This window comes from Manihot esculenta, chromosome 1 (genome assembly GCF_001659605.2).
Source record: "Manihot esculenta cultivar AM560-2 chromosome 1, M.esculenta_v8, whole genome shotgun sequence".
In the NCBI taxonomy this organism is placed as follows: domain Eukaryota; kingdom Viridiplantae; phylum Streptophyta; class Magnoliopsida; order Malpighiales; family Euphorbiaceae; genus Manihot; species Manihot esculenta.
The window spans coordinates 20,806,106-20,830,199 of NC_035161.2; the positions used below are offsets into that span (position 1 = coordinate 20,806,106).

General features: G+C 40.1%; 1 protein-coding gene across 1 annotated transcript; it reads left to right on the forward strand.

Moving 5' to 3' along the window:
* The first annotated feature begins 20,232 nt into the window (after positions 1-20,232).
* Positions 20,233-23,839, forward strand: LOC110626786 (luminal-binding protein). Its single transcript, XM_021772877.2, has 8 exons — positions 20,233-20,417; positions 21,087-21,354; positions 21,449-21,663; positions 21,769-22,011; positions 22,121-22,600; positions 22,723-22,877; positions 22,974-23,056; positions 23,147-23,839. The coding sequence occupies exons 1-8, from the start codon at positions 20,363-20,365 to the stop codon at positions 23,640-23,642; spliced, it is 1,995 nt and encodes a 664-aa protein (XP_021628569.1). The 5' UTR covers positions 20,233-20,362; the 3' UTR covers positions 23,643-23,839.
* Positions 23,840-24,094: the final 255 nt, after the last annotated feature.

Genomic DNA, 24,094 nt, shown 5'->3' on the forward strand with positions numbered 1-24,094 from the left:
TTGGTAGTGACCTTGTTCAACTGCCTATAGTCGATACAAAGTCTGAGGGATCCATCCTTCTTTCTGACAAAAAGCATTGGAGCACCCCAAGGTTAGGTACTAGGGCGGATGAAACCCTTATCTACTAACTCCTGCAACTGCTCTTTCAGCTCTTTTAACTCTGCTGGCGCCATCCTATAGGGAGGAATAGAGATAGGTCTGGTACCAGGCAGCAATTCTATTTCAAACTCTATCTCCCTATCAGGTGGTAGTCCTGGAAGCTCGTCTGGGAAGACGTCTGGAAATTCTCGGACTACTGGTACTGAGGCTGGTTCCCTCACCTGTCTGTCTAGCTCTCTCACATGAGCTAGAAACCCCTGACAACCCCTTCTAAGTAACCTACGAGCCTGAAGGGCTGAGATCAGACCTCTGGGTGTACCCCTCCTGTCTCCCTGAAGACACACTCTGACCCATCCTGGTCTCTGAGACTGACTACCTTGTCTCTACAGTCCAAGGTAGCTCCATATGTAGATAGCCAATTCATCCCTAGAATGACATCAAAATCCGTCAAATCTAGAACCACCAGGTCAGCTGGAAGGCATCTACCCTCTATGAACACTGGACTGAAATGACAGACTGACTCTGCCACTGATGGGTCACACTTGGGTCCACTGACCCAGAGAGGACACTCTAACTCAGAGATTATCAAACCCAATCTCTCCACGGCTCTCGAAGCAATAAAAGAGTGAGAAACACCGGGGTCCATCAAAGCATACACATCAGAACACCCAATGATGAGATTACCTGACACCACTGTGTTCGACGTGTTCGCCTCCTCCTGAGTCACAGTGAAGATCCATGCTAGGGCTATCGGACCTTCACCTCGGGAACCTACTGCTGAAGAAGAGGCTGACCCTCTCCCTCTGCCTCTGCCACTGCTCTGAGGTATGGCTGGAGCTGCTGGCTGAGCTACACTGTCTGAGCTCATCTACTGGGATGGTGCCATAAAGGTCACTTGAAGACATTCCCGAGCAAAATGTTCCTCCTGCTCACATTTATAACAGGCTGAAGATCCCAACCGACAAACTCCTCTATGCTGTCTCCCATATCTCATGCATACTGTACTGCCTGTGCCAGAGCTTGAGCCACTACCCATTCCCGGACAAGATTTGATCTTGTTCCAGAACTTGCCTTTCTTGGCCTTAAACTTTTCTCCCTTCCTACTGCCAGAAGCTGCTGCACTGGGGGTCTTAGAACCCGAAGACTGTGCCACTTGCTGTTTTACTATTCCTTGAATAATGGCACTCGCCTCCATCTTCCTGGCGGCATCCACGATAGAGTGGAAACTCTCTTTCTCTGCTGGAAGAATCAAGGAGGAATACCTGGGATGCAGTCTCATGGTATATCTCCTTGCCTTCTTCTGGTCAGTGTCATAAGCCTGACCCACATACTGTAACAGATCCAGGAACTTATCTGTGTAGTCATCTACACTCATCTCATCAGTCTGCCTCAACTGCTCAAATTCTACCACTTTCAGTTCTCTGGAACTGTCAGGAAAAGCCCACCCAGCAAATTCATTGGCGAACTCTCCCCAAGACATGCTGTCCAACCTGGGGTCCACATAATTCTTGAACCACTCTCATGCTTTCTTACATTTCAATGTGAACCCTGCCATCTCAATGGCTCTGCTATCATCAGCTCCTAACTCATCGATTATCATCTTAACCGTTCTGAGGTACTCAAATGGATCATCTCCCGTATTGAATTTGGGAGCATCCAACTTCAGGTACTCTGTCATTTTCACTTTGCTTCCCTCAGCTGAGCTAGGTTGAGGTACTTGGACAACTGGTGCTACTGGTTCTGGTTCTGGTGGTGTAGAAGGTGTTGTATCACTTGGATCTGGGTATGCTGTACTGGGATGGAAAGGTGAGGGTGGATACATGGGATAAGGTGGGTAAAAAGGAGGATAAGGCATATAAGGCATGTAGGTAGGATATGGGGTAAAACCAGAGTAATCCGACGTACCCCCCATCGGATAACCCGGGCCCTGTGGAAAGGGTGGATCATGGGGTGGATAACCAAACCCCGAGGCCTGAGCGCCTCCCTGAGACTCTCCCATACCCTCTTCAGACCTGTCTATACCCATGCTTTCCTCTCTTTGCTGATCCACATCCATAGCCTCCCTCACTTCCTCTCAGCTCCCTCCTCTATCTGCTCCTCTTCTGCTCTCGTCAAAAGACCTTCTAGGGTCCCTTGACGTACCCTCCCTGCTTGATCTCTGAGACATTGCCCTTGGCAATGCAGGAGGACGAGCAATTGCACCCTTACTTTCTGGTGGGACTCCAGTCAATCGTGCAGATCGACGAGTTCCTCTTATCTTTACTTTCTAGAAAACACCACATAACAGCACACATCAGCACATAAACATCACATAACAACAAGGTACATGCATAACTCATGGCATTACACCTCAGCAAATAGACAGGACTCAACATCCTATCCTAGTGGACATGCTTTCCTATTGTGCTTGACCTACTATAACCTCTATGAGCCCGACACTCTCTCTATAGGTTCGACCATATGAAACTAGGGCTCTGATACCAATCTGTAACGACCCGAAAATCAAACCGCTACCGGCACTAGGATCCAGGTCGACTTAAGGTCGCCGGTACCCGTAGCAAGCCTGCTATACTCTCTGAGTACCTATAAAATCCCATACATGATCATACATTTTCTGTAAAAACATAAAACTTTACTCTGAAACAAGGCTTAACCTGTGCATGCACTATCTCTGTACTACAGAACCCCTTACTAGAGCTCTCATCAATGCTCTAGACAGGTTCAACTCATACTCTGCTAAGCCTGGTTTTCACATACTCATAAAAACATTTACATAACATAAACAGACCATGTATACAAAAAGGATTTACAACATGGGTCAAGCACAATACTCTACACTATACAATACTAAAACATTTCTTTACAATATTACATGTCCACACTATGCTATTACAAAACTCTTTACTCTTCCTGTACCCTGCTGAACTTCCCCTTAACTCTGATCCTACAAGACTGGGGTTAAAGGAGAGGGATGAGCTATACTAGCCCAGTGAGTAGAACAATAAAAACATGTTAATAAACATGCTCACATGGAATGCATCACATCACAAGTAAATCACCCATCTCAGACGGACATATTCAAAACTCCCTCTGTTCTGTGCCCGGCCCACGAAGGAGCTCCTCAGGACTTGATTACGCACCCTATGGTGCTCTGTGCCCGGCCCTCTCAGGGCTCCTCAGGACTTTACTCGGAGGGCTAATGAATCCAAACTATGTCCGATCTATACAAGCATAGAATAATGCAATGCGTCACATTAGTGTAGTATAGTGCACTCAACCTATTACATATCATGATGCATGGAACATGCTAAAAGCATTTAATTTCTCAATTTAAAACATTAAGTTTAGTTCCACTCACCTCTGGCTGACTCTGAACTGACTCTGAATACTCTGAAGCAGTGCTCACTGCTGCTCTCTTCGGTTCCTCTGGTCCGTTCCTACACAGGTGGACTCAAAATGAGGGACCAAACTAATTTCTAGAACATCTCTATACAACTCCCCAAAACTCCCTTAAAACATCCTAAAACAATCAAGTAAAACATGCAAAAGAAGGCTGGACAGGGCACTTTCGGCGGCAGGTTCGGCGGCCAAAAGTCCTTTCCAGAGCCGAAACTCAAGCACTTTCGGCGGCACTTCGGCTGCCGAAAGTCCTCTCCAGAGACGAAAGTCCCTAACCTTCGGCGGCCGTAACCCCCTCCAGAGCCGAAAGTCCAAACTTTCGGGGGCAAGCTTGGGCAAGCTTAGGCAGCCGAAACCACCTCCTTAGCATGTTCGGCGGCCGAAACTGGATTCTCCAGTAAGGCAGAAACGTGTTTTGCTTCATGCAAACCAATCCAAACTTCACTCAAACATGCAACCAACAAATTCACAACCTGCCTAAACTCAAGTACAGGCACAAAGGGGTCCAAAACTAACTTAAAACCCCAACAAACATCACAACTAAACACATAAGCATGCTTTGACCACAAATCAACTAAAAACTCAACCTAACCTAAACATGAATCTCTACCCATAAAACTGCATAAAACTTGCATAAATCATGCAAAGAAGTTCAGGATCTTCACTTACCTCTTATAAACAAGAAGATAAACGATCCCAACGTGGAGATATGGAGAAACTCTCCCTCAAAGTCTCCAACTTCAAAACTTTTGGTTGATTTGCTCAAAAGCTTCAAAACAACATAAAACCCATCAAAACTTTGAAAGATTTGGAGAAAACATGAAAATCACCCAAGGAAGAGCATAGTCTCACCTCTGTCTGTGAAAATGGAAGAAATCTTATCCATTCATCGATCTAGGGCCTTTTATAGGTGGTTGGCCAGACCACCTTCGGCAGGCTAATGTGATTCCAAACTCATGCATGTTCGGCGGCCGAACCTTGCATTTCTTCCTTGGCTCTTTTCTTTCAAAACCTCATTTCCTTTTCCACTTAAAACATTAAAGCATACTCAAATTCTTTAGAAAAAACATATCTACTACCCTTTTTCAGGGTTCCGACATCCTGAATTCCACCGGACAGTAGAATTCTGATGCCAGACTCTAGCCTGGTATTACAGCCGGTAGCGGTCCGGTTTCCGAGTCGTTACACTTCTGCTATTGGATCTATCATGTATGCCATGCTATGTACTAGACCAGACGTCTCATATGCCTTGAGCACAACAAGCAGATCCTGGTGAAAGTCACTGGACAGCTGTTAAGAATATCCTAAAGTACCTTAGAAGGACTAAGGATGCATTCCTAGTTTATGGAGGATTGAAAGACGAGCTAGTTGTAAGTGGTTACACAGATGCTAGTTTCCAAATCGACATAGATGACTTCAGATCGCAGTTAGGATTCGTGTTCACTTTAAATGGTGGAGTTGTTAGTTGGAAAAGTTCCAAGCAGAGCACTATAGCATATTCTACAATAGAAGCTGAGTATATAGCAGCATCAGATGTAGCTAAAGAGGCAATCTGGATGAAGAAGTTCATCACAGAGTTGGGAGTGGTTCCCAGCATTGCAAATCCTATGGACCTTTATTGTGATAATAACGGTGCCATAGCACAGGCAAAGGAGCCCTGATCTCACTAGAGATCTAAACATATACTCAGGTGATATCACCTTATTCGAGAGATCATTGATAGAGGAGATATCAAAATATGCAAAGTAGACACAAATGACAACATTGCAAATCCACTAACCAAGCCTCTTTCACAGGTCAAGCATGATCAGCACACTAGGTCTATGGGTATTAGATACTTGTATGATTATGCCTAGTGCAAGTGGGAGATTGTTAGTGTATATGCCCTAGGCCATTATCTTGGGCCTTTTTGTATGTCGTTTTGGTTATTAATAAAAGAGGTTTTTATCATTATTATTTGTTTGCATGTTACATAATAATAATTATCATCCCTAGTTACTTATTATTATGTTGATAATAATAAAATATAACTGGTATGATTATTGATTGATAATCATGAGATGATTATGTATATGTTGATATAATTCAATAATCATAGATACTTGTTAGAGAACAAAGTATTGGATGGACCCGCATTGAGATCACTACATAGGTCATTATCATAAGTGAATCTCAAAGTAGTTATGTCTTAATCCTTTGACTTGAGATTGTCATAGTTTCCAACATAAGGACTATTATGTTTTGATATAACCAAACGTTGTCTTTAATCGGACAATCATAAAGGTTATAATTGAGCATGATAGAAATTATGTAGAGGATAATGAACAATCAAGATAGGATTTGTCCCTCTCTTTGAGAGAGATATCTTCTGGACCCCTCGATAAGTGAGACTGAGAAATGCATGGCCGTGCTCAAATGAATTGATAGTGTGATCAATATCATTTGAATTTATCAGTCTACTTAGAGATCGAGAAATCATAAGTTTGAACATTATAAGTTTGACATTGACCATGACTTATGTTCAAACTAGATATCGTGTGACAAAGGGATTAATACATATTCTATTTATTAGGCTTTATCGGACTATCGATCCTCATATTAGTTGTGTAGTCATAATGTCTTGCTAGATGTCACTTATAATTTATGGGCCTTGTGGAACTGGGCCTATTACCAATTAATGTGAGCCTATTGGGTCACACATAAGAACGTTGTTGATGTGCTATGTCATATTAATGGACTAAAAGCCCAAAGCCCATTAATATAATTAATAATAATAAAGTGTTATTATTATTAATATTAATTAATAATAATAAAGTGTTATTATTATTAATTATTTATTATTATAAGATAATAATATTCAAAAGATCTGCAGTCTATCTATAACTGTTACAAATAAAGGACTCTATCACATAAAGGACTCTATCACATAAAGATATTTGAGTATCTGCGAGATTGTGATAGTGGGTTCTGAACACAACTCTTTTGGGAAAAGAGTAGTACAACTCTTTTAGGAAAAGAGTTGTGGGAAAACAAAAAGACTGAAACATATAAATACTCTTTCTACGAAGAAAGTGATGATGACAGATTTTAGAAAATTCAGTCTAACCGCTGCAGATTGTGGAGCACATAATCTATCCTATCCATCCTTGAGAGAGCTAGCACTCTAGAAGGATAGAAGACGTTCGTGTGGATACCATTGAGAGTGTTCGTTTGAAAAGGCAGCACCATCAGTCCGGCATTGTATCTTCTTGACGAGATTAACAGGTTAGTATCATATCCATCTTTTGAATTAAACGAAGCACTTGGATTCTGGGAAAGGAAATCAACAGAGATTTTATTTTTCCGCTGTGCAACTGGGTTGCAATAATCTCGGGATTTTCCAACATAATGCACATGCATAATATCATGGCATTTCACATCATCATCAAAATAGGACTCTACATCCTATCCTAGTGGACATGATTTTTGCTATTGTGCTTGCCCTTTTATAACATCTATGAGCCCGACACTCTAGGTCTGACCATATGAACCTAGGGCTCTGATACCACTCTGTAACGATCCATAAACCGGACCACTACCGGCACTAGGATTCAGATTGACTTAAGGTCGCCAGAACCCATAGCAAGCCTACTATGCATCCTGTGTACTTGATAAGATCCCATACATGAGCATACATTTTCATAAAAATTTCAAACTTTTCATATACCAAGCTCGACCTGTACATTCATCATAAACTGTAAATATAAAACCCACACTAGAGCCCTCATCAAAAGCTCTAGTATGGTCAACATCATATACATCAAGCTTGGATCAACATAACTCATTATAAAACTTTTACATAAAAACATGTTCACTGGGATTTACCAAAAACATGAACTAGGGCAAATCACAAATCTAATCCATTATATAGTACATGTCCACTACTAATCTATTACATAAGCTTATACCAAGCTCTAGCCGAATTCTCGCTCTATCTCTGATCTCGCAAACCTGGGGTTAGGGGAAAGGGATAAGCTATAAGAGCCTAGTAAGCAGAACAGTAAAAACAGTTTAAAAACATATACTCATATGAAATGCATCACAGCACAAACAATTTACATCAAGAATGGACTTGTCACCAATAACTCTCTACATATCCAATGTGCCCGGCCCTCGATGGAGCTCCTCAGGACTTTCGCTTAAACATAACATAACATATTCAACTGTGCCATGGGCGTAGAATGGGTCTCGACCTGGACTTTCTCTAACATCGTGCCAGGGGCGTAGAATGGGGCTCGACCTGGACTTCTGTATCATATCATATCATATCGAGGGCTAGTGGGTCATCCAATATCCATCCACATCAATAGTAAATTATGCAATGCGTCTCTAGAAGGAAAATCATGATCGGGATAGCGGATCCAAAGCTATGGAACTTGGGTATGGGCCTTTTGTCAAAATAGAATGTCCTCACTTTTTCTTTTTTTTCTTTTTTTTTTTTATCGTTAATGGTTTACTCTTTCCATATAGTATGCCTGGACCAAATCTTTTTTTGTTTTACGCCCCCTAACCCCTAACTCTTCCTCAGCCAGGCTTGGGCAGAATAGCAGAGCAAGTACAAGTCGACGAGGACGTCAACCGTTTAAGTGAGGGAGTGTCAGGGTCAGAGTTTTCAGGGACCAAAACTGTAATTTTTCAACATTGAAATTCCTAGAAAGCAATATTGGGATAAAATAGTAGAAATTAGTAGGAAGATAATGGCCGGGACAATTTGTTGTAATTCCTTTTCATGTATTTATTTTAGGGGGGTGTCATATGAGACATGTTGATGTCTCCTCCTGCCACAAGCCAAGTTATTCCTAAGGCTCTTTAGGGGGGAGTGACTAGTTGGCCACCAGCTGGGGCTGGGCCCAGTTGGCTATCGTAGGCCTACGGAGATCCAAGTTGTACCTTCACTCCTTGTAGACCGTCCCCCTGTCTACAAGGGAGGTGAGAATTATTATAACGATTGCATCGATGATAATATAATTGCTATTTTGCCCCTATAATAAAATAAGTAGCCTGTTCATGAATTCTCATGTTCAGTTCTTAGTGGTGAAAGGGGGAGGTAGTGACCTCCCAATTATGAAGCTACGAGGTGTAATAACACATTGTGAGGCAAAGAAGACAAAAGCATGAGCCTTCGGGCTAGACTGGCCATATTAACTAGAGGTGTTGCACGCTTCATAGGGACACCATTGGGAGAGAGGTAATGGCCTAGTACTGCACACTCCATTGGAATTGTCTTCTGGACAAAGGGTAATGACTAGGTGCTACCTACTTCCTTTTAGTGGCCCTTGGAGAGAGAGTAATGACCTCAGGATATAGTGATAAGGGGGAGGATGAGCTAATAGAGCTTGAGGCCATCTGAGAATCCCGAGACCATTCCACTCAAAATTGAGGCAAGAGGCCTCACGAGACAGAATTGAGGCAAGAGGCCTTCTGAGACATAATTAAGGCAAGAGGCCTCCTGAGACAAAAGTGAGGCAAAAGCCTTTCATGTATTTTTTTTGTTTGCTTGCAGGAATGGTGCAAGAATATTAAATATAACATAGGAGAGACTATGAGCAATACTTCAGAAGTGAACCAGAGGAACATTTATCAATGGCGTGCATTACGAGCTAATGCCTATGAAGTAGGCAAGGGTGGAATCCCAGAACCTCAGTCCGTGTCGTGGGATGGAGGTAAATAATTTTCTCTTTAATATGAACTTATTTATTAATATTATGGGGAATTGTGACTGTGCAGATATATAAAGAACAACATTTATGTGATCGAACTATAAAGCTAAATTTATTCGAAGGATGAAAGTGTAAAGTCCTATGGATAAAGAGCGTTCCCACTAGACATGAGAAAAGGGATAGGAAATGAGTAAGCGGATTGTGACAACAAATTTGAGAGATATGACTGAGCTTAAAACCTTCCTGAAGAAGGTCAAAACCTGGAGGAATATGGTGTAGAGAAAAGGGTGACCAAGATTGAATTGGTTCTATTACCAATGAGTTAAAGAGATGTTCAACTCTGATGTCTGATTGATAGCCGCCTAAGAAGATGGGCTAAAGCAGTAAGTGGGGGAGCGGTATGAAATTTGGTAAACAAGATGATATAGAAGTGGCGTAACTAAGCAGGATGAAGGGTTCTCTATGAAGAGAGCCATATTATTCTACAAATTGCTTGTGCGGAAATGCTTTGAAGGTCTTGAAGGACCTAGGGAGTAAGGTAGGAGGGAACATAAGTCACAGAGTTGTCAACTCTAGGTTGTTTGTGCTTTCTTGTTCCTTCCCACCTAAGGTAGTATTGTTCGCATGAAGGGATTGAGCATGAGGGAAAATATTTTGGTAGTGTTGTATCCAATAAGGGACATGGGATGGAGGAGGAGATCTTCAAAGTCTTCTTGAGGACTCTAAGAGGAGAAATGAGAATCAAAGCGAGTATATAACAACATATCGTTGCCCAGTATCAGGTATATTGGAGTTGATACTACAAAGCGGGCACAGAAATAAGATTTTTGGACTGTTTACACAATTGTTAAACTCATGGCTAAAATTGAAGTGGGGGATATGAGGAAATAGAGATAAAATAGACAACTTGAGTATAGGGATTAATGTGACCATGTCCTTTGAAAAACTCGCTTACTCGAGGACATCGAAAGACAAGATGTACTTCGCAATTTCTCCTTTTTGGGTGAACTCGAGATGTCAATAGATGGGGCGTCTCCCAGAATGACACAAGTTATCTCTGTTTCGACGAATAATTATTCCTTGATAAAGGAAAGGTAGTCGAGAATAGTGAAGAAGAAACTAGTGGCTATCCAGCACGAGGTGGTGCAAGAGTAAACTCAACAAAAAGTAGGCATTCGTTGAAGTATTGTCTGTCTGTGCGTAAGGGAAAAAAATATAATGATAATAACAAATGTGGTAATTATGAGAAGTGAGTAAAGTGGTTATTAACCGTCATGATATTCTTTTATAAATCACTTGATTGTGATGCGTAACTAGTGAGCAAGTTATTGCCTCTATAATTCTTGGTATGTTGTGCCATGTTGTTAGTGCAAAAGAAAAGTTTTGAGAGACTCGTGGGAAACACTGGGATGGATGAGAAGGGGATGGATCAAAAGGAGAATAGATGGGAGTCCAGAAGGGACAAAAAGAAAACAATAATTACAAGAGTGTGAAAACAGTGTATGATAAGTGCCAACCAACCATGGTTGCCGAACACATGTTTGTGCTCTTTGAGGTAAGTAAACGTTTTGATAGGACAACCAAGAGGAATGCAGGGTAACATTGAGCGAGAGTTGTATCGAATGCCATTGGGAGCAACAGCATTATGAAAGCAAATAATTCACTCATCCTACGATAAAAGGGAAGAAGGAGGATAAGGGAAATCTGACAGAAGTGAGGGCCATGGAACTAGTTAAAATGAGTATGGTGCTCAAGGTAAATATGAGATGTTGTTCTCCTTAATGATAATTCAGTACGAGAGAAGGGAATCTATTGAGAGGGAACCCTCTCACATCAAATAAGTATAATGTTTTTGTGTTTCTTGATATCATTCTTTATCTTACTTTATTTAGTTATTCATTTTTCCGAGATATTTTGTATAGTATTGAGTCAGGTTCCTCGGGATATGGGACTTGACAAGTTGGTAGCCAACTGGGCCCAACCCCAGCTGGTGGCCAACTAGTCACTCCCCCCTAAAGAGCCTTAGGAACAACTAGACTTGTGGCAGGAGGAGACATCAACATGTCTCATATGACACCCCCCCAAAATAAATACATGGAAAGGAATTACAATAAATTATCTCGGCCCTTATCTTCCTACTAATTTCTACTAATTTATCCCACTATTACTTTCAGGGAATTCCAATGTTGGAAAATTACAGTTTTGGTCCCTAAAAACTCTATGACCCTGACAAATATTTTCCCTCATTCTCAATCCCTTCACGCGAACAATACTACCTTAGGCGGGAAGGAACAAGAAAGCACAAACAACCTAGAGTTGACAACTCTGTGACTTATGTCCCCTTCTACCTTACTCCCTAGGTCCTTCAAGACCTTCGAAGCATTTCCGCACAAGCAATTTGTAGAATAATATGGCTTTCTTCATAGAGAACCCTTCATCCTGCTTAGTTACGCCACTTCTATGTCATCTTATTTACCAAATTTCAGACCGCTTGACTCGTGGTTGTCGAAGCCGGTCAAAAATAACCTTTCTGGTTATCAACAATTTACAACTGCAGATAGTGGTGAAAGGATTGAATCCACAGGGAATTGAAGACTTACCTATTTTCCTTATCAAGACCAATAAAATAAACTAAAACAAAAATAAACTGCAAAAGAAGAAAACTGAAAACGAGATAAACTGAAACGAGATAAAACTGAAACGAGATAAAACTGAAATAAGATAAAACTGAAACGAGATAAAACTGAAATGAGATAAAACTGAAAGAGAAATAAACGGAAAGCAAACTAAAACGAGATAAAACTGAAACCAACTAAATTGTAAGTAAAATGGGGGGGTTTTGAGATTGATTTAATTAATCTAAAACTGAAAGCAATAAAAATAAGGCAAATAATAAAAATAAAGAGAAATAAATAATAAGAAAGATCTAGTTGAAGAATTGGATCCACTTTAGTTGTTAGGATTGATCATTGACACTTAGTTTCCTTTGGGTTGATTCAATAGATTAGTTATGGAGATGGAAGACGCTTCTCACCACCATTATCTCTCCTTATGATTAAACCAATTAGGGAACGTCCTCTAATTAATTACTAATTAACAAATTGCCAAGAAACATCCTTGGGCCTTAGGCATCAAAATAATTGTCAATTGCATTAAGAAATAGAGAGATCCAATCCTAGCTACCCAAACGTATGGAGATAACGCTAGATCATACAATTTCCTTGGGTTTTATCCCAAGTATTCTTATGTAAGAATAATCTAAGCAATTACGGACTTAAATCATCCAAACTAACATATTATTACTTTGCAATCAAGAATCAACGTAGATCTAAACAACAAAGCAATATTGAAATCAAGCATGAAATTGCATAAATATTGAACAACCAAAAGTTAAACAATGTTTGATCAAGTCTCCCAATCCGTAAAACAACCAAAGTATCACCTAATCTTCAACTAGAATAAAAGGTTTCAGCCTCTCATGGCTGAAACAAAAATAAAAATAAAAGAAAAGAAGAAAGGTAGAAGAAGAGATGTGAATCCCGCAGGTGTCTCCCAATGGGAGTGTAAAAGACATATAGAGGCTCCTTATGTGGCTTTTTATAGTTGAAAAGTGTTGCCCAAGGTCATACTTACTGCCCAAGAGGTATTTTCTGCCCAAGTTATGTCTGAAAAGTAAAGAATCGCGTTTTTCAGCTTCAGAAGGAAGGCTGCGCGCGAATGCTTTGCGGAAGGAAGTTGGTGCGCGAGGTTTGGTCTCAGAAAGGGAAAGAGGCGCAGATTGTGCTTCCTAAATAAGTTTAGATGCTGACCTTACTTCCTAATTAGTATAGAGGCTGCCCAAGATGCTGCCCAAGCTCAACTTGTTACCCAAGTTGTTACAGAAAAGGAAGGTGGCGCGCAGATGGCTTTCAGAAGAGGAAAGCGCGTAGATTGTTTCTGAATAGGAAGAATGCACGAATTTTGATCTTCAAAGGGGAAGATATGCTGTCCATACATTCCTTTTTAGGTGGAGCCTCTTTTGAAATTTGAATGTTGAACGCAGAAGAGGAAGAGCATCTCTTTGAGATCTTGCTGCCTAAATAGGAAGATATGACTGCTGCAGTGTGTGCACATCTTTGAACAAGGAAAGAAAGATCTGCGATTTGAATTTCAAATAATCTTCTGACTGAGCTTTCCTTGTTTGCTTTTGCTTCTGCACTTTCCTCATTTGGAAACTTTCCTTTTCTGGAAACTTTCCTTATTTGGCAGTTTTAAGAGCATTTTCTCCAGATTGTCTCTTTACAACTAATATCTGCAAAACATAATTAAAACCACAAAATTAAGCAGAAAAGATGTAAATAAATATCAAGAACATAATGATAAAATGGACTAAAATATGCTCTATCACCGCTCCCCCACTTACTGCTTTGGCCCATCTTCTTAGGCGGCTATCAATCAGACATCAGAGTTGAATATCTCTTTAACTCATTGGTAATAGAACCAATTCAATCTTGGTCACCCTTTTCTCTACACCATATTCCTCCAGGTTTCGACCTTCTTCAGGAAGGTTTTAAGCTCAGTCATGTCTCTCGAATTTGTTGTCACAATTCGCTTACTCATTTCCTATCCCTTTTCTCATGTCTAGTGGGAACGCTCTTTATCCATAGGACTTTACACTTTCATCCTTCGAATAAATTTAGCTTTATAGTTCGATTACATAAATGTTGTTCTTTTATATATTTGCACAGTCACAATTCCCCATAATATTAATAAATAAGTTCATATTAAAGAGAAAATTATTTACCTCCATCCCACGACACAGACTGAGGTTCTGGGATTCCACCCTTGCCTACTTCATAGGCATTAGCTCGTAATGCACGCCATTGATAAATGTTCCTCTGGTTCACTTCTGAAGTATTGCTCATAGTCTCGCCTATGTTATATTTAATATTCTTGCACCATTCCTGCAAGCAAACAAAAAAAATACATGAAAGGCTTTTGCCTCACTTTTGTCTCAGGAGGCCTTTTGCCTCAATTCTATCTCAGGAGGCCTCTTGCCTCAATTATGTCTCAGAAGGCCTCTTGCCTCAATTCTATCTCGTGAGGCCTCTTGCCTCAATTTTGAGTGGAATGGTCTCGGGATTCTCAGATGGCCTCAAGCTCTATTGGCTCATCCTCCCCTTATCACTATACCCTGAGGTCATTACTCTCTCTTCAAGGGCCACTAAAAGGAAGTAGGTAGCACCTAGTCATTACCCTTTCTCCAGAAGACATTTCCAATGGAGTGTGCAGTACTAGGCCATTACCTCTCTCTCAATGGTGTCCCTATGGAGCGTGCAGCACCTCTAGTTAATATGGCCAGTCTAGCCCGAAAGCTCATGCTTTTGTCTTCTTTGCCTCACAATGTGTTATTACACCTCGTAGCTTCATAATTGGTAGGTCACTACCTCCCCCTTTCACCACTTTACGCTCAAGATCACCCCACTGGTTGTCATTCGCATGAAAGAGGTTTTGGATGGCCTCAATCTCTCGCCAATTTGGCTATCATAACCAACAACGTTCATTTTTTTTCCCTTCTAGTGCCTCAAAGCACTTCTAACCAGAATCAATCTCCAATGCCTTCTCCTCTTAAGTGGTATAGACAACCAACCAGGCAGCACGATTCTCACCCTTCTCTCAATGGTCTTCGTGCATATGCCAAACTTCGTCATTCCTTTATATTGCTCGCAGATCTTTCTTGCTCTGATACCAATTGTCACGGTTTCAGATTTTAGCAATCGCCTGGAACCGTGCGGCACTTGACTTGAACACCTTCAATGTAACAGCCCGGAAACCGATACCCTCTTTGTAACGGCCCAAACTGCTCGGCACTAGGATCCAGATCGACTTAAGGCCGCCTAGACCCGTAGTAAGCCTATCCTGAACTCTGTGTACCTGTTAAAATCCCATACATGATCCGACTGGACTATTACTTTTTAAAACTTGCCTTTAAAACTACCAGACTTAACCTTTAAAACACTGTACTATAGGTCCAATCATATGAACCAAATGCTCCGACATACTAATCTGAACTAGCCCTCAGGGCTATCTGTAATAAACCAGTGATACTCTACCAAGTAACCTCCATGCACTATGCTTTGAAACATAGAACCCACCCTGTAGGGTCAGCATATCATAAGTTAACTTGGCTACCATAGAGTCACAGGAATCAAACCTGGTCTTCTCTATTGGCCTCTCTATGGATCACAGGAATCAAACCTGATCTTTCCTCCGCACTGGTCTTGGGTCAAAGGAAGTAATCCCTATCTTCCCTCACAGTTATAATTCACTGGGTTTTCGAAACACAACATTTATTAAGCCTGGTTTGACTCATTTCTCATCATGAAACTGAAAACAGGATACATGCATAGACAAGGGATAAAACATACTATAGGCAAAGCACATACTAAACCACAAGCACACTATCTGACTGTTTATTACATCTGTAATACATATCTCTTTACTTTACATCATGTCCACACTAACTATACATAAGCATACTGAAGCCATAACTCTGTTGCTTCTCACTTCCCAGCTACTCTGACCCTGCAAAAACTGGGATTAAGGGAAAGGGATGAGCTATAAAGCCCAGTGAGTAGAAACACTGAAAACAGTTCATTCATACGCATTTTATATGAGAATGCATCACAACTCAAACATTCCACATCTTTGATTAGACATGACCTCAAAACTCCCTCGACGGGCTATTGATGTCGCCTTGGTCCAATCATCTGGAATTAGACATGACCTCAAAACTCCCACTGAGGGCTATTGATGTCGCCTTGGTCCAATTCCCACTATCACTGTAATAATGCAATGCAGCATCTTCGTGATTCTAATGCAATCACCCTAATATAAATCATACCATATATGATGCATGAACTATGCTCACAAGCATTCTGGTACTTTAATATAAAACATTAAGTTTAGTTCTACTCACCTCTGCTCCTCTGGCAGATACTGTACTGACTCTGTAACCTCTATCTCTGATGACCTCCTCGAACTCTCGGGTCCAAACCTATACAAATGGACTCGAATGAGGTGTCAAACATACTCTTATACAATCCCCCATAATCCCTTCTGACCCTTTAAAAGCAATCACACAAAGCATGCAAAAGAAGGCTGGACAGAACACATTCGGCGGCAGGTTCGGCGGCCGAATGTCCTGAACAGAGCCGAAACTCAAGTACCTTCGGCGGCCGAATATCCTCTTTCGGCGGCCGAACCCTTTCGGGGCTACTTTCGGAGGCCGAAACCCCTAAACAGAGCCGAACCTCAAGGCACTCAGGGGCAAGCTGTGGCAGTCTAAGCCACCATGCAAGGGGTTCGGCGGCCGAATCCTTCTTCGGCTGCCGAACCTGAGTTCTTTAAGAACTCAGCTTCTTCCGCAACCTAGCTCCTCCATCTTTTCCTCCTCTCTAAACATGCATAACTCCAAACCTCAACTTACATATACTCAAGTATATGCTCCAAAGGGTCCAAAACTACCTATCAACCCCAACAATCAACACACATAACACATAATCATGCATAAACCATTAAAATACCAAAACTAAACCTATAAACATAACTCTACCCTTAACCTCTTTAAAAGCTGTTAGAAAGCATGAAAACAAGGTAAAAGCTTCCCTTACCTCTTAAAAACAGAAGCTAGACAATCAGAACTCACAGCTATACACCAACACCTCTTCTCCTTCACCAAACCCTTAAAGCTCTCTTCTTTTATTTCAAAACGTTCTAAACACTTTACCACCCTCAAACCTGTGCATGAGTGAGTAAAAGCTTATAGATGAGTCATGGGAGACGTGGCATAACCTCTGGGAAGATTTGGAGGTAACATCTGTCCCAAAACAATGACTAAGGAGTGCCCACACATTGGCTGGCCAACTCAGCTTCGGCTGCCGAATCGCATGCAAAACCATGCAACATTCGGGGGCCGAACTTAACCTTCGGAGGCCCAACATTGAGCACTTTCGGCGGCCGAACTTAACATTCGGGGGCCGAACATGACAGAAACTCCTTTGGCCATTTCTCCCAAAAACTCAACTATTTCCTAATCAAACCGTGAAAATACTTTAAAACATTTTAGAAAACCTTCACTCTACCCTCAGGAAACCTCTGACATCCTTGAATCCCACCGGACGGTAAGAATTCCGATGCCGGGTTTAGCCGGGTATTACATTCAAGCCAAGTCAGCCTTAAGAATCACCCAATATCCTGTGAACTTGAATACCCTGATTAGTCAAGGTTATATAAACGAACAACGAAGCCAACAGACAACATTCCATCAGAAGTCTCACAGTAGGCACAAAAAATAAGAACTGAACATGGAAATTCATGAACAAGCTACTTATTTTATTTCAAGGGCAAAATAGTAATTATACATTATTATCAACGCAATCGTTACAATAATTCTCACCTCCCTTGTAGACAGGGGGGACGATCTACAAGGAGTGAAGGCACAACTCAGGATATCCGTAGGCCTACGGTAACCAACTGGGCCCAGCCCCAGCTGGTGGCCAACTAGTCACTCCCCCCTAAAGAGCCTTAGGAACAACTAGGCTTGTGGCAGGAGGAGACATCAACATGTCTCATATGACACCCCCCAAAATAAATACATGGAAAGGAATTACAACAAATTGTCTCGGCCCTTATCTTCCTACTAATTTCTACTAATTTATCCCACTATTACTTTCAGGGAATTCCAATATTGGAAAATTACAGTTTTGGTCCCTTAAAACTCTATGACCCTGACACAAAGGAAGGCTGGACAGGTGACTTTCGGCGAAAAGTTCGGCGGTCGAAGGTCCCTACAGATCCGAAAGTCAAGCACTTTCGGGGGCAGGTTCGGCGGCCGAAACTCCTTTCCAGATCCGAAAGTCTATTCTTTCGGAAGCATGTTAGGCGGCCAAAAAACTGCCTCCACAGGCAGATTCGGCGGCCGAATCTTGCTTCGGCTGCTGAACCTGGGTTCTCTAGAATGGCAGAACCCGATTCCGCCCTAAGCATTTCAGCCCCAAAACTCTCAAATCCTCACACCCAACTTTCTACAACATGCATACTCACTCCAACATGTATAAGGGGCATAAAAACTAATTTAAGCCCCAACAACAACAACAAAAACATCACATAAGCATACATTCATCAAAAAACCCAACTCAAAGCCTATAACTCTAGATTCAACCATAACATACAACTTTACCCCTTAACCCTTCATAAAACTTAATTAAAAACATAAGAGAGGCAAGGATCTAGGCTTACCTCTTGGAGATCTAGGAGTGACAGCAACCCCAATATGGAGATGAGTCAAACGGTCTGCAAAGCTTCAAAAACTCGGTTTTAAGCTTAGATCTTCAAAGACAAGAGAAAACTCGTGAAAACATTGAAGGATTTGAAAGAAAATCATAAAATCATCAAAGGGAGAGCAAGAACTCACCTTTGCCCAAAAATGGAGAGAAAAACTCGCCCCTTTTCGGACTGAAGGCCTTTTAAAGATGGCTGGCCAGACCACCTTCGGGGGCCAAAAGGAGAGCTCCCGCAGCAGCACCATATTCGGCGGCCGAACTTGGATTTTTCTTTCAAAATATTTTTCTTCCATTTTAAAACTTTAATTCAAAACCAATCAATAAAATCATGAAAATCATTTTGTAAAATCATGTTTTGCCCTTCTAGGAGGTTCCGACATCCGAAATTCCGGATTCTAACGGAAATTCTGTCGGAAGGTTGGAATTCCGACGCCGGAGTCTAACCGGATATTATAATTTATATAGATAAAAAAGAGTAAAAAATAAGTTTAAAAAGTTTCTTTCTTTCGATTTGAAGTTATGACTGCCGATTAAAAATCAATAATAGATAAAAAAAACAAGCGTATATGAAAAAAAAAGTAACAAAAAGAATAAGAGAAAAGAATGGCTTTTATAAAGAAGAAGCGCAATAAATAAGTTTAGAAAGTTCCGCTCTTTAAACTTGAAGCCATGATTGCGGGTCAAAAATCTCTTAACTTTTTTCGGCTTATACATAAATGTAGGTAATTCATAAATTTTAAAAATTTAGTTCAGCATATTAGATTAGATGATTAAATTAGATTATGTTAGTTTTACAGATTAAGTCAGGTAAATATATTAAATTATTTTTTAAGAGTAAATATATTAAATTACATTTTAAAAATTATTAATTTTTAGTTAAAAATATAATAAAATTAGCCAATCAAAATATAAAAAATATAAAAAAAATCCTAAAATTTTATTAAAAAAATAAAATACTGAAATTTAAATAATTAATTTTTTTTTAAAATAAAGATTAAAAATTAGAAATTGGAATAGAATATGAAACTTTTAAAATTTACTCATATATACTTACTGCCTGTAAATATAAATAATTTAAAAATTTAAATATTAAATTTTACCGGTATGAAATTAGAAAATGATATTAAATTATATTAATTTTATAAGAATTAAATTAGATTACGTTTAAAACAATTTCAGTTATTATATTATAAATTAAATATTAGTAGATTAAAATGGACCAATCAAAAGACAGAAAAATTTTAAAAATTTAATATTTTTTTAAAAATAGAAAAATAAAATACTGAATATAGGGTAGTCTTAAGCTTTGTCTTTGTTTTAACTTTAATAAAGATATAGATGTCTAGACTTATATCGTCTACTCATCATGTTTTTTTTTTTTTTAATAAAAAATAATTAGGCTTTAGTAAAGCCCAAACACTCGAGCAGTTCTGGAAACTTCGGTATTGGGCTTAGGCAACAATAACCGATACATATTAAAATTCCAAAAAAAAAAAAAAAAAAAGGCAAAGCATAAGGCAACACGTAGATATGTCGAGTAGTCATAATCGGCCACGACTTTCCGAACACAAGAACCAATTTAATTGGCTGAATAATTTCATTTCGAAATCTTATTGGTCCATGTCATCTCCGATGACATGTTCCCTTCACTTTGAACTGGGGAAAATTTTCTTTCAACCCGATTAACGGGACTTTCCCCTCTATAAGTTGAAGCCTCACGCACGATTCTGCAGAGCAACACACGGTTAAAAATAGCTTCGAACGTCGAAACCTAGAAACACACCACTTAATCCAGAGACAGAAAAAGGAAAAGTAAAGGAAAGGTAAAGAAGAGTTGTTCCGATGGCTTGCTCGTGGAGAGCTCGTGGACTGGTTGTATTAGCCATCGTCTTCTTTGGTGAGTGTTCCTTCTCGAGATCGCACTGGTTTTCTATTTTTTATTTTCGTTTTGTCTCTTTATTTTCGTTGATTTGTTGTTCATCGTAGGCAAAATTACTGCCGTAGATCAGCTTGATTTTCAGATTACTATTTTCAGCTATTGATACGATTCAGTCATGCGTTAGATCTGTGGATTTTGTTGGTTGTGATGGAAATGTTTGTTTTTTAGTATTCTTCTCTTCTTCAACGAAATGATGATCTATTATTTAAGAAGTAATTAGGTGACCAATAGCATTATCGAGATACATGCTACATTAGTGATTTCAGTGCTTTGTTACGTAATACTAGTGTCAATATCACCTTCCCCTGTTTCCGTTAACGAGTGCAAAATTCTATGATTACTGAACAAAATATTAATTAGTCATGGAAGGGAATCTAACAAGTTTTTGGGCGCTTGATTTAACTCGTAATGCTTGATTTAAAGCCATCATGCATGGTGCTTTGCTTTCATGTTTATCGATTATTGTCTTCTACGCTGATAGCTGTTTCCTTGTTTCAGTAACCATTTTAAAATTTTATTTTCCTTTTTTTAATTTAGTTCCCCTGATTACGCTCCTGGAGTTGATAGTTTCCAGTTATGAGTTGTTGGAATTTGTCCAGTTTTAACGTAGTTAAATCTGCATTTTAGGATGTCTCTTTGCAATTTCCATTGCAAAAGAAGAAGCCACAAAGTTGGGAACAGTCATTGGGATAGATCTCGGGACTACTTATTCTTGTGTTGGTGTTTACAAGAACGGTCATGTTGAAATTGTAGCAAATGACCAAGGAAACCGTATTACCCCATCGTGGGTTGCTTTCACCGACAGTGAGAGGCTAATCGGTGAGGCTGCAAAGAACCAGGCAGCCGTCAATCCCGAAAGGACCATCTTCGATGTCAAGAGACTTATCGGAAGAAAGTAATGCATTCTACTCGTTTAATCTACGTTTGTCTTTAGAAGATCTAGGGGAGATTTTTGAGTTGTGTGCTCATTGTGGCTTCTCTTTTTACAGGTTTGAGGACAAGGAGGTCCAAAGGGACATGAAGCTGGTTCCATATAAGATTGTGAATAAGGATGGAAAGCCTTATATCCAGGTTAAGATTAGGGATGGGGAGACCAAGGTCTTTAGTCCTGAAGAGATCAGCGCTATGATTCTGACTAAGATGAAGGAAACAGCTGAATCATTCCTTGGGAAGAAAATCAAGGATGCTGTAGTCACTGTTCCTGGTTAGTAATGCTTTATTCGAATTTTCCCAGTGAAGGAAAGCCATATTCATTGTTCTGTCAGTTCTTTACAGTTATTAATTCTGTTGTACTGTTCATTATGAACAGCTTACTTCAATGATGCCCAGAGGCAGGCCACCAAGGATGCTGGCGTTATTGCTGGACTAAATGTGGCAAGAATTATTAATGAACCAACTGCTGCTGCCATTGCTTATGGTTTGGATAAGAAAGGAGGCGAGAAGAACATTCTTGTCTTTGATCTTGGTGGTGGAACATTCGATGTCAGTATCTTGACAATTGATAATGGTGTTTTTGAAGTTCTCTCAACAAATGGAGACACACATTTGGGAGGTGAGAATTTTATATGCATTCTTCTGGTTATTTTTAGCCTTTCACTGATATCACTAGGCTATGGATTCAGGTTTTGTGATTGTACTCTTTATCATTTATTTTCTTCCAGGTGAGGACTTTGATCAGAGGATTATGGAGTACTTCATTAAACTGATCAAGAAGAAGCATGGAAAGGATATCAGCAAGGACAACAGGGCCCTTGGAAAGCTTAGGAGGGAATGTGAGAGAGCCAAGAGAGCTCTGAGCAGCCAGCACCAAGTCCGAGTGGAGATTGAATCACTTTTTGATGGAGTCGACTTCTCTGAACCACTCACTAGAGCTCGCTTTGAAGAATTGAACAATGATTTGTTCAGAAAGACCATGGGACCTGTGAAGAAGGCCATGGAAGATGCAGGACTGGAGAAAAACCAGATTGAGGAGATTGTTCTTGTTGGTGGCAGCACTAGAATTCCGAAGGTTCAACAGCTCCTTAAGGATTACTTCGATGGAAAGGAGCCTAACAAGGGTGTGAACCCAGATGAAGCTGTTGCTTATGGTGCTGCTGTACAGGGTGGCATCTTGAGTGGAGAGGGTGGTGATGAAACCAAAGGTAAGTGCTTGGTGATTCTCATTTATGCATGATAATTGCATTGCTTGTGAAGATGGTGTGTCTTTTGGAGACTGCAGCATTGACCTTTGACTGACAATTGCCCTGTCACATATTGGATGCAGATATCCTTCTTCTGGACGTGGCTCCTCTCACCCTGGGTATTGAAACAGTTGGTGGGGTGATGACCAAGTTGATTCCAAGGAACACTGTTATCCCAACCAAGAAATCTCAAGTTTTCACGACTTACCAGGATCAGCAGACAATTGTCTCTATTCAGGTACAATTATTCTTATATTTGCTTGCCTTGTTCTTTTTTTTTTTTTTTTTGTTGGATAATGTTCTTAAAACTTAGTTGCTTCTCCTTTGATTTTAGGTCTTTGAAGGTGAAAGGAGTCTCACGAAGGATTGCAGACTGCTTGGGAAATTCGATCTGAGTGGCATTCCTCCTGCCCCAAGGTCAGTGTCCATCCATGGTTAATTTTTTTGAACAAGTGCCCCTCATCAATGTTGGGAGTTTTTACATAGTTCGATTCTTTGACTAAACAGGGGAACCCCTCAAATTGAGGTCACATTCGAAGTTGATGCCAACGGTATCTTAAATGTCAAGGCTGAAGACAAAGGCACGGGTAAATCTGAGAAGATCACCATTACAAATGACAAGGGTCGTCTGAGCCAGGAGGAAATTGAGCGAATGGTCCGAGAGGCAGAAGAGTTTGCTGAGGAGGACAAGAAGGTGAAAGAAAAGATTGATGCTCGTAACAGTCTGGAGACATATGTATATAACATGAAGAACCAAATTAATGACAAAGACAAGCTCGCTGACAAACTTGAGGCTGATGAGAAGGATAAAATTGAAGCTGCTGTGAAAGAGGCTCTCGAGTGGCTGGATGATAACCAGAGCGCTGAGAAGGAAGACTATGAAGAGAAGCTCAAGGAGGTTGAAGCTGTTTGCAACCCAATCATCACTGCGGTGTATCAGAGGTCTGGCGGAGCCCCAGGTGGTGGATCAGCTGATGATGAAGATTCACATGATGAACTCTAAGAATCTTCATTTTCATGTATGACTCCTGGAGAGCAGGAGGGTGAACAAAAAAAAAAAAGAAACAGAAAAAGAAAAAGAAAAAGAGGATGTAGGATAGGCGAAGTTAATCGGGAAATACTGTACTTCTGCTAAAGGGAAAGGAATTTCTCCTTGGCATGTTTTTTTGAGTATAAAATACATTTAAGATATTATGTCTATGTTTATGCTTAATAGAGGATATGCATATGATCAGTTTAATTTTGGACGCTAAAGAGATAATTGGTTGGTTATTTTAGTGTGGATTAGGCTGGTTACTTTGATATCTGATTCGTTTTATGTCCTTTCAATTCTCGTAATTTATATAATAAAGTTTTCAAATTATGTTGTAATATAAGATAGTTTTAATTATTCTTTAATTATAAGTCTCTTGCTATGAACTGTATATAAAATTAACCATAAAAAAATATTAGATA

Excerpts from the sequence above, each read along its gene's own strand:
- LOC110626786 (XM_021772877.2), top strand. The coding sequence starts at position 20,363 with ATGGCTTGCTCGTGGAGAGCTCGTGGACTGGTTGTATTAGCCATCGTC. Across the intron at positions 21,664-21,768 it reads TGCTGTAGTCACTGTTCCTG|CTTACTTCAATGATGCCCAG; the intron begins GTTAGTAATGCT and ends CATTATGAACAG. Across the intron at positions 23,057-23,146 it reads GGCATTCCTCCTGCCCCAAG|GGGAACCCCTCAAATTGAGG; the intron begins GTCAGTGTCCAT and ends TTGACTAAACAG.